General features: G+C 42.8%; 1 protein-coding gene and 1 long non-coding RNA gene across 5 annotated transcripts; one reads left to right on the forward strand and one right to left on the reverse strand.

Moving 5' to 3' along the window:
- The first annotated feature begins 182 nt into the window (after positions 1–182).
- LOC124688250 lies at positions 183–864 on the forward strand. The gene is made up of 3 exons (XR_006998465.1): positions 183–298; positions 448–500; positions 587–864. It is a non-coding gene; the product is annotated as an uncharacterized LOC124688250 (long non-coding RNA).
- Positions 865–9,868: 9,004 nt separating this feature from the next.
- Positions 9,869–14,797, reverse strand: LOC124693061. 4 transcript variants are annotated; one of them, XM_047226514.1, is made up of 8 exons: positions 14,502–14,797; positions 14,287–14,357; positions 14,067–14,116; positions 13,812–13,911; positions 13,704–13,728; positions 13,570–13,607; positions 13,183–13,343; positions 9,869–10,086 (listed from the first exon to the last, which is right to left on the reverse strand). In XM_047226514.1, the coding sequence occupies exons 1-8, from the start codon at positions 14,770–14,772 to the stop codon at positions 10,017–10,019; spliced, it is 786 nt and encodes a 261-aa protein (XP_047082470.1). In that variant the 5' UTR covers positions 14,773–14,797; the 3' UTR covers positions 9,869–10,016. The 4 variants fall into 4 exon arrangements, 3 of the variants coding, with proteins under 3 accessions (XP_047082470.1, XP_047082469.1, XP_047082468.1); XR_006999849.1 differs by adding an exon at positions 10,169–10,273 and having other exon boundaries at positions 9,874–10,086; positions 13,570–13,728; XM_047226513.1 differs by having other exon boundaries at positions 13,183–13,334; positions 13,570–13,728.
- Between the last annotated feature and the right edge of the window lie 1,853 nt (positions 14,798–16,650).

Consider the following 16,650-nt stretch of genomic DNA (forward strand, 5'->3'; position numbering starts at 1 on the left):
AGGAATTTCTGTCAAAAAATACGGATCTGAGTTTAATACTATATCCCGCATTTTTTTCTAGATAACTCCAAGTGATCCCTTGTGCTTTTACGGTTAAAGTTGCGATCCTCTCCCTCCTGTGATTATGGTGATTAATCTCAGCGTTATTTTCAGTTATCTTCTGTCCTTGATATATAAGGTGCAGAGAGCAATCGTCTCCAGACTCGAGAGCACAGTGTCCTCTTCTCCCTCCACGGTGAACTTATTCCTTCCTCATGTGTTCAGGATTCGTAGTGTCCATGGCCACTGCATCCTATAGGTATGTTCATCCTTCCCACCTCTCTTTCCTTCTTTTTGATTCTCCATACTTTGAGGATTGATTATTGGACGTGCCTGATTCTTTCTTCCCCAAGCATCAAGGGCATCCTCATACCAGCTATAGGCTGAAACTTTGAAAGTCTTTTGCAGGCAAAGCGAGAGCTCGTTGTATCTCGGTTGACCACTGATTGGCACATGACAATGTCTGCACTCTAAATTACTAATTTCAGTTAATTACAAGTTTGATGGGCCCTCTATACACATGCAAATAACAAGTGGTATTCTACAGATCATATGTTTGTCAGCAGGAGACGCAGCCTGAGAATGAAGGAAAGATGCCAGTTTCAGATGATGCATCTTGAACAATCCGGGAAGCCCTTCTATGTGCTACTCAAGTGTGAGATGGAGCTTGGCTCCAGGACGGACGCCTTCCAATTCACATTATATTCGTTGATGTCTTCATTGTAAGTCAGCTTATTTTGAAGTTTCTGGTAAAATCCTTTGTCAGTGCTTGCGTACATCCCCTACCCAAACCGGATGGGGAGGATAAGACATGTATGTAGCTGCGGGAGCACAAATTTTTCATCATCTCCTACATAGTTAGAATTTGCTGTGCATCATGTGACATAATGTTTTTTTCACATTCAGACACTCTTTGCAGCATGGATCCTAGCGTTCCTATAGTTAAATTAGAAACTGTTAGACTAGGAGCAATTTGGTAAATGCATTGCGGTAGGTAATATATCCTGAATGCAACTAGATCTAAGAATTTGTTCGATACCATGAGTTTGTTTAGTTCTTGGATTTCTTTGTGTGCTAAATTGTATTCTATTCCTTCTTGGACTGCTCACTTTATTTATCCTTTGTGTGGTGAAAGGCTGGATGAATGGGGTCAATTAATTAAGTAAAGGATAAGTAAAAGCCGAATGTTAGTGCCCCCAAAATCTGAACAATGTGGAACTTGCATTCCTCGGTTTCTATTTACGGGAAAGAATACATTGGTTAGGTCTGTCATCATGCAATGAACAATGGTACATGTGTGATGTTAGATCTTCAGAAATGTCTTAAACACGAATGGTTAGAATCACATGAAGTATGCACCGCTATGGTCAATATTTTGAAAATCATTTCGCGCAAAAAAATATTGTGAAAATCATTAAAGGTATATTTAAAAGGACGGTTTCAGTTTGATATGTAAGTCATATGGATATTATAGCATAAGTAGTGTAAGTACTGTCAGGCTAGGCACTAAAGAGCTAAAGTGAGTATTGTTTGTTCATGTTCACCATGATGATTTATCTCTATAACAAGGTTGAATTGCATATATATGCAATTGTTATTATGCATCCGAAAATATTATATATCAGATATTTCGCGGAGAGAAGAATCTTTAGCACATGTATGCCTGATATCTATTGTCAGGGTTTTCCTACTTATATATGTAGTTATTTATTCGATGCGTAAGCATGGTTTATAAGCTTTTTTAGTCTTGTAAAGCTGTTTCTCATATTTCAAATTATCAACTCAGTTGTATTGTTCTTTCTTTTACGAAACATAGAAAGTAACAGAGTATAAAGAGTATTCAGCATTGGTAATAAAGTTTTGTGTATTGTGGATCACGCCTGATGGTAATATACTTCAGTTGTTGGTCAGCATTCTGCATGATTCTAAGTGAAATTTGTTTCTGTGATATCTGCTGCTGGTGCATAGACTAAATAGTTCAGAGGGTCTAGCGCAAATAGCAAATTTGGAAAGGAAAAAATGAAACCAAAGAACAGATGTCCTGTAGTTAACTCTTATGGCTTCAATGCCAAATACATATGTACTCATATCTGTCAGATGCTGGTGAGGTTTCTTGCATATTCCTGAGATGAGTCTTTGTGCTCGGGGGTGAACGTGCTGTTTCAGTGTTGCCCTTCGAGTTGACATTCAGCTTTAGCCGTTAGAATAATTTTCATTAGTGCTCAACAATGCTTCAAACGTTCAGTTAGATTTATCAACTTAACAATAATTCTCATCCTAGAAATACTACTACTCTGTACATTGTTCCTCTTGCGTGCAACTATGGCAATACACTTCCGCGCATGTTCAATATTATCTTATAAAAAAAACCTAATGTCTCTCCCGCAGAAATTAGGATTTAAGTGAATATTGTTTCGCCTACTTTGGTACAATCATATGGTTAAACATGGTACGGCTGGATTTATCAATTTATCTTGCTATCTTTCATTGTTCCTCATGATGATTGCCTATTTCTTCGTGTCTGCATTTTGTATCAAAAAGTAATTGCTCCTAGCATTGATTCCTTTTCCTGATATCGGGTGTGCTCCCCTTTTCTCTCCCAGAGGCATTTTGTATGGTTTGTTGACTGATAATAAGTGGTCCCGCTCTCGTTTGATCAAATGTAGACTTGCTAAGCTACTTTTTACCTCAGGTTGGGTGGTTAGGAGGGTGGTTGTACCCCCAGCCCACCAGAGTTCAAACCCCAGGTTTGACATCTGTGTGTCTCATAAAGGCGGAATATTCTTTCAGTGGGAGGCGACGTTCCCGTCGACAGCGAGGCGCCTGTGGTGACTTCGTCAATTTCAAGATCCAATCCGCCAGCTCGGTCTTCCGGAGGTGCTCATAGGGGTAGGGTGTGCGTGTGTGCGTTCATAGGGGTGAGTGTATGCGCGTGTATGTGAGCGCCTGCGTTTGTACTGTGTTTCTCAAAAAAAAAAAAAAAAGCTACTTTTTACCTGATATGATCCTAATACGTCCCACCACATGTATCGAACACATTTGTAATTCAATTTTTAATATCCAATTTTATTAAATATTTTTAGAATATGTTTCTTAAGATGGACGGGCGCGGCAACGCGCGCTTTCATGGTCTACAAAGATGGAATGGGTGAAGACGATTGCTTCTTACTAAAGCAGGCCAGGCATGGCCAGAAATTATGCATGGCTTGCCATTCAAGTGATGATGTTCAGGAAACGCTTGGGTTACTAACAATAGGCTGCAACATTGAAGTGCAGACTGCATACAGGGACAACGCAGCTTGGTTGCTATTCGGCCATGTCCATGCATAACCTTATAGTTATGCTTGTATAACATGTCCTTTATCTACCACGAATCATGCAAGAATATCTAGCCGACATGCATTATTTCATATTAGTATGATGCAAATTAAGATGTGAGAAAGATGCAAATCCTATCTCAGCTAGTCTCGTAATTAAATGGTTAGCAGTTGTTTTAGCTCTACCTATGTGAATATCCATAGAATTCAAGGTTCATATCTATGTGTAACCATCCATCTGTAATTTTTTTTTTGAGGTAAGAACACTTATATTAATAAACAGGAGCAGGCCGCCTCATTAAAAACCTTTCAATCCCTTTAGGTACCCTGATAAGGAAAAGAGTGCGTAAGTAACCTGCTGCCCAGAGATTAGAAAGTGTTCAAACAAGCTTACAATCATTTGCTATCAAGTCCAACACACACTGGAGCAGCATCACGTAAAATACCACTAAAGCCTGATTTACCGAGTTGCGCCAACACATGCGCATCACCATTTGTCAAGCGGTCCACCTTCTTAACTTCGATATCTTGATACACCCTTAAAAGTTCACGCGCTTCCTGGAGGAGAGCCCAGCTGCCAGACATCTCCTGGTCCCTGTCCGACATGGCTTGGACAGCGCGACGACAGTCAGATTCCAGCGTTGTTGGCCAGCGCCGAAGCTCGATGAGGTGTTTTAGACCTGCAAGACAAGCCATCATCTCCGCCTCTTCTGCACTAGCACACAAGGGAATGAATTTCCATTCGGATACCACTGGCTTCCCTGTGTGATCACGAATAAGGATACCAATACCAGCTTTCTTCGACAGGATATCCCAACCTGCATCGACATTCGCTTTCAGTCGCCCTTCCATTGGAGCTGCCCACGCAGGTGAGCCCTCAAATAAATCATGCCCAGAAATATTTGGCTTGGTAGCCAATTGAAACGACTGATGGTAGTTGTATATAAATGAACTGATGCCGAAATCGATGCTTTGCTGTCTCCATGAACGACATTGTTACGGTGGTGCCAGACCCGCCAAAGGAGAAAGATGAGCTTTCAATCTGGTGTCCTTAGAGGCATCCAACAAAGTATGCAATAGCCACTCTTTACCAGTATATTGGATCTTCTCATCGGGAGGTAAATTCCATAAGCTTCTCATCTCCTCCCGTAGCGCTCGAGCAAGTGTGCAACGAACATGACCATCTTCATCTTCGCGACCACATATTGTGCAAACAGGATCAGTTTCAGGAATCCGACGATGTAGCCCCGTACGGACAGCAAGCGTGTCAGTTGCCACTTTCCATGCAAAAACCTTCATCTTTTGAGGGACGTCAGCTTTCCAGATAATGTTCTAGATACCCTGTTTCCCGTAGGTCCAGAGCTTGATTGTCCTTGACTCAGCCTATCAAGTGATGACTGAATGCCGAGGAGATATGCTGATCTGACAGAAAATATGCCATTGCTTTCACCGCTCCATGCAACAAAATCTTCACACGATCCGGAAGGAAGCTTGATTGACATAATAGCATCTGCATCGCGGGGGAGGCAGCACTCGCGAACAGCTTCCTCATCCCATAATCTTGCCGTTGGATTTATCAACTCCGAGACCCATCTATTGCGGGAGTTACCCCGTCTCCCCTCCACTTTCATAGCATCCGGCCTGGGAAGCTAATTATCGCGAAAGATCTTCACTTTAGACCCAGAACCAATCCTCCAAACCACACCTCTCTTCAACAATTCAAGACCGTGGAGAATGCCTTGCCATGTCTGCGACTGACTCTGTATAAAAGCGGTGTCAAGCAAATCGCCAGAAGGGTAATATCTAGCTTTCAACAATCGGGCACACATTCTATCAGGAAAGTGTATCAGGCGCCAGGCCTGCCTTGCTAGTAGTGCTTGGTTAAAAACCTTAAGGTCTCTGAAACCCATTTAGCCTTGAGCTTTTGGCCGAGCCATTTTTTCCCACGACATCCAATGCATACGCCGTCTATTTTCCTCATCTCCCCACCAAAAATTGCGAATAATTTGTGATAGATCATCGACCAGGCCTGCTGGGAATTTGAAAACCCCCATAGCATAAGTAGATATAGCTTGAAGTACAGACTTAATAAGGACCTCCTTTGCACCTGAAGACATGTATTTTTCAGACCAGTCGTTGGCATGCTTTGAGAACTTTTCTTTTGTTGATTTAAATTTCCCACTCTTTAATCTACCTTCAGGCACTGGGAGTGACATAGACATCCCCAATGGGCCTGCCGAAGATGGTACCCGGGGTTTACTGAAGGCCCACGACCCGAAGTTTATGAAGCCCGGAAGCCCAATTAAGAGATAGTTTTGGAAAGATAGAGTTGTATTAGGAATAAAACTTGTAACTATTACGGGACGAACTCAAAGAGTCTCCCGGTTTCTGTAACTTGTACATCACGAAACGTTCGGCTCCACCTCCTATATAAGGGGGAGTCGAAGGAGAAAGAGCGGATCGATTTCATTGTCAACATAACCCGAGCTTTCTAGCAGTCGAGTACTTTTCCGGCTGAACCCTCGAGATCTACTTGCCCTCTATGTCTTACGAAAACACTAGTCTACAATCTGTACGGACTGACAAGTCGATACCTTGTCAGGGAGCCCCAGGTATTTTTCCTCAAAACACTGGGTTTCATACTTCAGGATACCCTGCAGTTCAATTTGAACCGCCTCGATGCACTGGTCACCGAATAATATGGAGCATTTACCCATGCTTACCAATTGCCCGGTGCTCAATTGTAGCCTCAAAGAATAAGAGACTATCATCCGCAAATAGCAAGCGGGATATGCCAGGGGCTCTCCTACATATATGTAGCTCATGTAGGGCATTGTTTTCAATCTCTTTCCTGATGAGACAAGACAAACCATCAGCAACAAAAAGGAAGAGATATGGTGAAAGTGGATCACCTTGTCGAATGCCACGAGTTGGAGTAAAGGGGTCCAACATATGTCCGTTAAAGCGAATTGAGTAGCGCACAGTGTTAACACACGCCATTACCCACTGTATCCATTGACTGTGAAAGCCCAATTTCGCTAAAACCCCTTCCAAAAATCTCCAGTCCACGCGATCATACGCTTTGGCCATATCCAGCTTATACACACAAAACCTCCTACGGACAGATGATCCCGTCTGAATAGAGTGGATGCACTCAAACGCCATTAGTGCATTATCCGTAATAAGTCGTCCAGGGATAAAAGCACTTTGGGTTGGTGCAATAATATCCTGGAGAAAAGGGCGAAGGCGATTCACGAGGCACTTTGAGATGACTTTAAAAATCACGTTACACAAATTTATTGGATGGAAATCCCGTAGCTCCTCAGGATCATTCTTTTTTTGGAATCAAAACAATGTAAGTATCATTGACCTCTTCCGGCATAATCCCATCAGAGAAGAACCGCTGCACAGCCAGGACCACTTCATCACGTAACAAGCCCTAATTTCGTTGAAGGAAGCGAGATGGAAAACCATCAGGCCCAGGGGCCTTGAGGGGGACAATCTGGAATAAAGCATCGCTTATCTCCTTCTCCGAGAAGGGGGCACACAGTCTCGTGTTCATCTCCTGTGAACTTTATTGTGCAGTTATATCTATCAAGAAAATTTATTTACCTCAGACTACCTCATCCTCACGACATGGCGCGAACTAGGTCTTCTGTTGCAATGTTGTTATAGGAAGTGGTTGCATTGCATTATATCAGAGTGCGCTCTCGTGATGTGTACATGCCTACCAAAAGGACCATTGAGAAGGATGCAAACAGACCTACACCATGTCTTAAAAGTATTTTACTTGTGTTATGTTATCTTTTCTTTTGAACTTTATTGTGCAGAATTGTTATACAAATTAGGAAATTGTTCTGCGTTATCTTGGACTCCTCCTGGGTGTTTGATTGTAAATCAAATCTCTTAGATGGACAAGTACTCTAGCTTGATTAGAATTATTGATTGTTTAAATCCATTATAAAACAAGATTGATGCTAAGTTTATGTGTTGATTTTGAAGTTCTCACAAAATGGTCTTAGCTAGGTTGTGTTGGGAATTAATAAACATTGATTCGGTATACCTGAGTTTGTGTGCTTATTATTGTTTGTAAGGATCTTCAATGCAATATATCTCTAATTCAGACTAAAAAAATATTTGTATTTCAAGTTTTTTTCCAAATATCATTTAGTTACTTTCTTGAGATGGACGGGCGCAGCAACGCGCGCCTTCATGTTCTAGTTACTTGTATTTCACTATCTCTTCGCCGAACTAGTGCACCTATACATCTGACAAGTGTATTAGGTGTGTTGGGGACACAAGAGACTTCTTGTATCTTAATTGCAGTGTTGCTTGAGAGGGATATCTTTGACCTCTACCTCCCTGAGTTCGATAAACCTTGGGTGATTCACTTAAGGGAAACTTGCTGCTGTTCTACAAACCTTTGCTCTTGGAGGCCCAACACTGTCTACAAGAATAGAAGCGTGCGTAGACATCAATGTGCTGATTCAAAATGACAACCTTGACGATGTGGAGTGGAGGTTTACCAGATTCTATGGTAATCCAGTGAGGTCGAGGAGGAAGTTGAGTTGAGACTTAATGAAGTACTTGAGGAGGGAGTACAACAACCCCTGGATCTGCGCAGGGGATTTTAACGAGGTCCTCTATGCCACGGAGCAGATTGGGGAAGTGAACAACAAGAATGGAAGATGTAATGGTTTAGAGATGCTATAGATGTGTGTAAATTAGAAGATTAGGGATTCTATGGTACACCCTAGACTTGGGATAACAAACAACATAGGGATAGGAATATTAAAGTACGTTTGGACAGAGCACTTGGTGATGATGCTTTTATGGATTGCTTTGATAACACTCTGGTTAATCACGTATAATGTTGTGAATCTGATCAATGTGCACTCTCAATCACGGTTAGGAGATCAGATTGGATTTATTCGGGGGTGACTGCTAAACCATTCCGGTTCGAAAATGCTTGAACGCGTCATGAGCGGTACCCACAAATCATGGAGGAGGCGTGGCAGGCTGGTGGTATTAATTTGCATCAGGTGTTTGATGCTCTGGGCGATGCACGTAATAGGTTGAAATCCTGGAGCAGATATGAGTTCGGGTCAGTGAAAAAACAGTTGAGTATGCTGAGGAATAGACTGAAACAACTTAAACTTTAAGTAAGAAATATAAATTTAACATAAATGGATATCTTTAAGGAATATTTCAGAGTAGAGGGTCATCGCCCCCTGCCCTAAAAAAGCTTAGCCACTATGAACAAGAAGTCATTGGTGTCGGTTCGTCCTAGGGCCCCCGAAATCTGTGGATCGGCCCTCACCAAGGCACTATGTTGCACAGGGTAGCGCCACGGTGCATGGCGCTACCATCCCTGGGGTAGCTCCAGCGAGTGGGGCGCTACCCTAATATTTGTTTATGTCAAAACAAAAACAAAACACCTTAATCACTCCTCTTTAAATAATAATTCATAAACACATATGTAACAACTACAAATTAATAAGGTTTACAACAAAAAATATTCTCTGATTTTAAAATTTTATAACAACAAAATCCCGATTTCAAGGTTTACAAGATTAAAGTGCACGATACAAAGTTCATCAAATAGGTGGCATTAAGTCTGAAAGTTTACACTAGCAAATTCTAAACAACTAAAGTTGAAGACATGTCTGTATTAAGTCCAACAGGGGTACTTGGTTGCATCCTTCTTCCGCTTCCGCCTCTTTCCTTACATGACAAGCCCTCTTCCTTTTCTCCCATTCCGCCTCACGAAGATCCTTCTGTTCTTGCTCCTTCACTTTCTCCAACCATTGTTTCTCAAGTCTAATCTTCATCTTTTTCTCCCACTCTTCCTCCCAAATTCAAAAAGATTAACATATTTTAAAGGGCAGCGGCCTTACCGGGGAAGTTAAACTTCAAAAGGATAGCGCTCTTGTCAGGGGAGTTGAGGTCACGAATCACATGCCCCACCTCGCCACGCTGGCACATGTTCAGCGCCGCTGCCGGCGGCGCTATGGTGAAGAGGGTAGCGCCCAAGAGAGGAGAGAGGCGCTACTAAAAAGAGTCAAATTTTAAATATTTTTCAAAATAAGATCAAATCATGCTGAACTTTCGAAAAAGTGTCAAATTTGTCCAAATTCACGCATCGTGCCCCTCTCTCTCAGGTTATATGGAGCCCCCTGAGAGCCACGTCATAGTTGCTTATTACATAGCTAACTGCACTTAAGGTGCTTAACACAGGTTTTTTAACTTACAACTGAACCTTACATCTCAACCACTCAAATGTTAAACCCCCTCGGACGGTCAGGAAAGGCAACAGCCTGTGCCGTTGACTGGCGATGGAAAGGATCCTGACACTCTGCTCGGCCCAAGCTCGGCGCTGGCCTTCTCCTCTGCTCGGCTCGCGCCACGCTGCTCCTTGACCACGAGCTCGAGGCGCTTGCCTCGCTCGACGCTAGCTGCTCTCTGCTCCGCGTGCACCCAAGCTCGCCGCTGGCCTCCTCCTCTCCTCTGTTCGTGCCTCGCCTTCGCCGCTGCTCCTCAGCCTCGTCCATGCTCCGCTGCTCCATGCGCTCACCTGCTACAACGCTGCTCCGTTGAGTGGCTCCTCCTCGACAGCGCGCCGCCGCAGGGCGACTGCTCCTCCTAGACCTTGGTCGTCTTCTACGTCGCCACCATCCTGAACTCTTGCTCATCGTCCTCCCCTGAAGAGGAAGGTGTTGCTCCCGTTTCTCTGAAGAATAAGGTACAGATTCAGTTCGTTGTGCAATGTTGAGTGACTAGCTGGTAGCCGGAGATAAGAAGCAAATAATCACCATGAAGTAAAGCTCAGAAGATGCCTGTTCCTTCAGGTTGAAAAAAAACCCACACAGAAAGCTTACACCATGGGCCTCATCTTAGGTTAGCCATCAAATCTCGTCCTCGAAATAGGCTTGCGCCCCGCTTTATAAATAAAGCCGCAACGGCCGAACCGATACAAGGTGGTGAGGAGAACCTCTTACAAAGCAGATCAAGGATAAACAAAAAAGAACACGAAAACCAAAACTTGCGGCGACGTTGAAAACGGCCCGAGTTGCAACAGAGCTCCACAACGGCGCCCCCAAGAGGGTAACGACGCATCACGCCGCCGCCGCCGAGACCGCAAGGTCTAGGTTTTCACCTGGAGCCGTCCCGCAGGGAGGATACCCACAACGACGCCCCCAAGAGGGTTGCGACACCCGCAGGCATCGCCGTCGCTGGCGCCGAGGCGCTGAGCTTTCGCCCGGAAGCATCCTCACACCACGCCCGGAGAACTTAGCCGCCCGCAGCCACCGAGGTAGGTTTCCGAAACAAGATCTGGGAGCTACCAAAGCCGAAGCGCCGCCACCCCAGGAACACCCATCGTCCGCTCCACGCCATCCCCATGACCGAAGAGTGGGACCACCACCACCGCAACGTTGCCCGCCGTAGAGCCAACCGTGCAGCCCGCCTTCCGGGGCCGCCGCCCCGGCCTCCCACGAGCTCGAGCCCATGACCTAGTCAACACGCGAAACGCTGACGGAATGGACAGGGCAGGCCAACACCATAGCTAACAGTCAACAGGGCCAGCGCCAGCTAGGGGAGGGGATCCGCCCTCCGGCACACAGGGTGCCCACCGTCCGGACGTGGTAGCACTACCAATTAGGCCTAGATCAGGCCCGACCGCCTGCCAGGCCCGGATCAGGCCCCATTATCAAATCTCGTCACTGCACAGCAAATAAAATGTTCATCAAGAAAAGCCACAACTCTGGAAACTTATTCCTCTGGTAACAAATAATGCACTGCCAGGAACCAGATCTTTTTATTTATATATATTATTGTTAAATTATTATGAAGTTGGATTGGTGAAGTTTTCTGAAGCTATCTTCAGCCATGAGAGTAGAGAACAAAATTACAAGGCTCGTAGTTTAGCTAGTTATGCTACTACTCTTGAAGTAGGTAGATTTTTTCGGTCTGGCTTATTCATGTATCGCTTCCTAAACGGACTCAAAAAAAGAAAAGCTCCGGCCATATGTCCTGAATGGGGAAAAATAGATCGATCGAGACAAAACAAAAAACAGCCATAAGCTGCAGAAAAAAAAGTGCATCACTTCCTAAACGGACTTGAATTCCTGCCCTGGACGGAAGTAAACCATGTTTTAAAGGCTAGCTCAATCGATTGAGTTTGTTCATGGGTCTCCAGCCGCAACAAAATCTGAGAAAAAAGCCGCAGCAAAATCTGTGGAAAAAAAACCACCTACACAGTCCGAGCTTGGTGACTAGCTGCTGCATAAACCTTGTGTGTATAGGGAACCTGTGTATAGGTATGCACCTATAACTTTTACCTTCCCGAGTGCTCTCTTTTAAGGATGTTATTCTGAAATCTATTGCTACAGTTGGGTATCACCGGAAGTTGTCTTCATCATTGTCCCACATGCAAGACATGGCTCGCAATCAAACTGGTTCTTCAATTCGTGACACATTCACGTTGTCAACACGAATAAGCAACATTGCTCCAACTCAAATTACTCCCACATCAGATAAAGCCATAACACAACCTGAGAGCTCAGCGGCAGGTGGAAAGTATCCCCATATATTACCAAGATTCTACGAATATCTTTACTATAACAACTTCTAGTAATGTCCATTCAGATTGACCGTAGGTGCAGATAGTTCAGGTTATGCCAATAACTACGCTAACATGAATAAAGGCGGGCAAGGGTGGATCGTGATAGCAAAAGACAACAAAGTATGACTATCAAAGAGGCAGTGGATGCTTGCTGAAGAGCAGCTACGAGAAATAAATCAATTGAGAAATAAGTGCTGGCCAAAGAGCAAGGAGGCAGAACATGCTGGCAGAGTGTCACGGTATGCCAACAACTAAGCTAGCATGACTCCAAATAAAGGCAGCCAAGTGATGATCGTGCTAGAGAAAGGCGACAAAGCATGGCAATAGAACAAAAGGATGCAATGAATGCTCGCTGCAGAATTGAGAAATAAATTTAGGAATGCTATCCTATCTCCCCTTCAGGCAAACCATCTAGACTGTCCGCGTGTACCAGCCGGAACAAGTATTCTCTCCTGGTCAACTGTAGGTCACTCAGGGCGCAACATTAATATTCTCGCCATCAAGGACAATGGATAGGCATAACCAAAAATTCGAAGAAGCGAACAGTCTCAAGGAAGTCCTGAACACTTGAACTTCTGGACCAGATTTGAGCAGCTTCCATGATGATCATATTATATACCTCCGATTAGATGTGTCTTTCAAAATGTAATGGTTGCTAACATATTTAATATTTTAATACTACTTGCATATCTTCCCTATATGCGTGAATAGTGTATAATTCATTTTTTACAAGTAGGATATGTCTGATGATAGAACAAACTTAAGGGGCCACGGTAATGCACGGGCATTCAACTTATGTGTGATGATAGCACAATCAACCGACAGACGTTGGTTAGATTCCTTAGTTCAACATCTACACTTCATTTGGCCTACAACTTCAAATATGCTACTCCAGGCCTTACCACAACTTTCGATTAACCTCCCAATCTTTTTTTGGAAACTGTACTCACATTTCATCAAAATTTATGTTTAGAGCAACAGTGAGTCATGCCCCCATGTAACCGTCTTTAACTTTTAGTTTGAAACACGCATGGATTTGGCATATGCAACGACTAGTAACAACAACTATCTTCAAGAGGTAATCTTAATCAGACCATGAGTACTGTCTAAAAGAGGAGCATGTCAACAATGTTTTTACAACAGATAATCTTAATGAGACCATGACTATTGTCTAAAAGATGAGCATGTCAACAACGTTTTTACCTCAAGGTGTTTGCTGACGCTGGTGATTGCTGCCAAGATGTACCACTAGGCCACTGCTCTTGGTAGTTTCCATAGCCTGTGTATGCGCCATATGCAAATGGGCTATGGGCAGAAAGTTGTTGTGGATACCCATGGTAGTTGTTCAAACATGTCTGGGATGCCTGAAGTTATAGGCAACAAACAGCTTATAATAAGATGAGGGGGGAACGGGCGTCAAAAGTAGCACAACACAGCATAGCAGAAATAGATAATTTCATCTCTGTTACTTACAATGACCTCAAATCCTCAATAATGAATTTACTGTAACAGTTTAGTTGCTTTTAGACATTTTTTTAAACTATATGATGGTAGACAAAAGTGAAACATAGTATATGGAATACAACATACCTGATTGTTTTCATGGAGCCGCGATGGATACACAGGGGGCACACATACCAGACTGTTTCCATGGAGTTGCGATGGATACACAGGGGCGGCACATACCTGATTGTTGTCCTGGGGACACAATGGATACACAGGGGTCGCACCCCACTTTTGCTGTTGTGGCTGGAAATGGTGAACTCTAATTAATCTTGCTGAACGATGATGGAAAAATGGATTGGAAACAGGGCATATGGAATAGAACATGCCAGATAGTTTTTAACAGGATGAACCTGGCAAATATGATGATTCTGTATACTCTTCTGATGATCTCGTATACGCTTGAGTTCCTCAGAGATTTCTGATAGCCTGTGGAATAGAAAGTTAATTAAAGAAAATATAGCAATATAAGGCAAAACAAATCAGTGAATAGCTATCAAATTATAGAATGAATTGATCTAAATCGAATCACAAGTGCCCATGCCTTAGCAGAACAGAGTTTCCGCAAAGAAAAGGAAACTTGCCTTTGGATTTTGCTCCTTGGTTTGCAGGAACTGGCCTCACTGACACGGATCTATGCACAGAAGAGAGTGCAAGTTAGTTGGCAGCAAGCAATTCATTTTTTTGAAATAATAATAAAAAGTGAGGAACACGGATCTATGCACAGAAGAGAGTGCAAGTTAGTTGGCAGCAAGCAATTCATTTTTTTTGAAATAATAATAAAAAGTGAGGAGAAATACTAACTGAGGTGTTGCTTGGATGATTTGCAGAGCTGCTAGCCTCTGGGATCTTGCAACACGCCGAGACTTCAACGCCTACAGAAGCCGCAAAATTCATAAGCAACACCAATATCTTTTTTTTAGGGAACCAGCAAACAAAGATGCAGATGCCATCGAACACAAACAAACAAGGCAGTCACAAGAAGAAGATAACTACTAAGAACGTAAGGCCTAGCATACCTGGAATGATATCCAGATGGCGGGACAATGTAGAGGCACGGAAAGGGTGTTCAGGGTCATAGCGACGGTGGTAATAAAAATCATCCGGAAGATAATACTGCCCAATTGCTTTGAGTTCCTTGTTTCCTATGTCAATAGCAGCCACCCATCCATCCCCATCACTGGGTTCCACCATAGATTTGAGATAAATAATATCATCACCATCCTCCGGGCTGAGGATGGGGAAAGCTGAGTAGCGTTCCCTGAATGCCGCCAACGATGGTGTGTCCATCTTTAAATCAGCAACATGAGCAGCACATGTCTCGCCTGTTGGACGCGCGCCTTTATGGTCTAGTCGTCTCCCTGATGAAGTCAATAGCACCGGTGCTATAATTCATATTATCATGGTTGTGACGCGTTTGCGTCTCTCAATCACGGTTAGGAGATCAGATTGGATTTATTCGGGGGTGACTGCTAAACCATTCCGGTTCGAAAATGCTTGAACGCGTCATGAGCGGTACCCACAAATCATGGAGGAGGCGTGGCAGGCTGGTGGTATTAATTTGCATCAGGTGTTTGATGCTCTGGGCGATGCACGTAATAGGTTGAAATCCTGGAGCAGATATGAGTTCGGGTCAGTGAAAAAACAGTTGAGTATGCTGAGGAATAGACTGAAACAACTACGGTCTAGACCATGAATGCGCGCGTTGCTGCGCCCGTCCATTTTGGAGAGAAGGGCTATAGAAATTCCTAAAAAAAACTTAGATAATAGAAGCATATATTTCTACATGACTAAAGTATTCAACTCTAATAGGAACTTCATGTTCTACAGATTTCAACTCTTACATCCATCTCATTTTTGAGAGAAGAGCTATAGAAATCCCAAAAAAAAACTTAGATAATAGAAGCATCTATTTTTACATGACTAAAGTATTCAACTCTAATAGGAACTTCACGTTCTACGGAGTTCAACTCTTACATCCATATAAATGGCTATGCCTTCAAGTTTATATAGACTAAACAATCGAATTATAAAGTTTAGCAAGCCTGTATCTGACCAAGGAAAGGGCGGAGAAATCCATCAGCCAACACACCATACTGAATGCCTGCAAAAGCACACACATTTCTAAAAGCTGAATCAATGCAAGCATTTAATAACTCAAGAAACGAAATTAATATGAGAAAATGTCCATCAGGAAAGGATGTCGAGATGAACTGATCCAAATCAAGCCCTAGCCTGCTGAAACATGAAGTTTCCTACCAAAGGCAAAACGGTAGCCATTTAGACCTTAAAACTCCTGAATGAGAGGCACCAATAAACTGAGAACATTTATTATATACGCTCAGCTGAACCCTTGTCCTTGAGTAGCTTTCCTTCATCAGTCTAGTCACATCAGAAGTATATAGGTAATATTCATTTTTCGTAAATGATAATGATTTGTGAAGATATATTGATGGTATTGTCATAGTTGCACAAGACAGGGAAAATATGTAATGAAGTAATAATTCTAGCTAGTAGGACAAATATTATTAGGTTGGCCAAATGTAAATATCTAACTGAATATTTGAAGCATTGCTGAGAACTAATGCATGGCATTATGAAGTGCAATGCTGAAACTACAAAAGTCCAAACATAACACAAACCATCATTTAGAAGTTATTTCTTGGTTTACAGATCTTGCTATTTATAGCAGAGCTACTTAATAATATGTAAGAGTCAAGCAACAAAGATAGTAGAATCAAACAATCCATTTTTTAGCACCATGGAAAAATACAAAAAATTAAGGTAACAATACAAAGGTAGAAGTATAAACAAAGGTGATCAACAAGTACAAAACTGTCAGATCTGCTCTTGCATCAGGAGCAGCACAATACACGTTTTTCTCTGTCCACTCCTGACCCCGAATAATCCATGGATTTCATATGAACAACACAAATTAAAGTCAAAATCTATTAGTGCTCAGCTGTTTATCCTTCAAGGTAGAACTTTGTCTTTACAATTTGACAGAGGTTTAATTGCATAAATTTTATAGAAAACCCGTTGTGCAGTGTAAATCACATATAAAACATCTAATTGTACTTCTATTTGTTAAAAAAACAATTACACCATTTCTTCCCCTGTGGATGGCTTGCTCTTTCCCAAATGGAACCTGGCATGCATGGATAGTAA

The sequence above is a fragment of the Lolium rigidum genome, chromosome 2, assembly GCF_022539505.1.
Source record: "Lolium rigidum isolate FL_2022 chromosome 2, APGP_CSIRO_Lrig_0.1, whole genome shotgun sequence".
Taxonomy (NCBI): Eukaryota; Viridiplantae; Streptophyta; class Magnoliopsida; order Poales; family Poaceae; genus Lolium; species Lolium rigidum.

Bases quoted from the DNA above. Each gene is read 5' to 3' on its own strand.
- LOC124693061 (XM_047226512.1), bottom strand. From the start codon at position 14,772: ATGGACACACCATCGTTGGCGGCATTCAGGGAACGCTACTCAGCTTTC. The intron at 14,117-14,286 runs GTTAGTATTTCT...TTCTGTGCATAG, and splicing joins ATCATCCAAGCAACACCTCA to ATCCGTGTCAGTGAGGCCAG. The intron at 10,087-13,182 runs GTAAAAACGTTG...CTTATTCTTCAG, and splicing joins GCGTCAGCAAACACCTTGAG to AGAAACGGGAGCAACACCTT.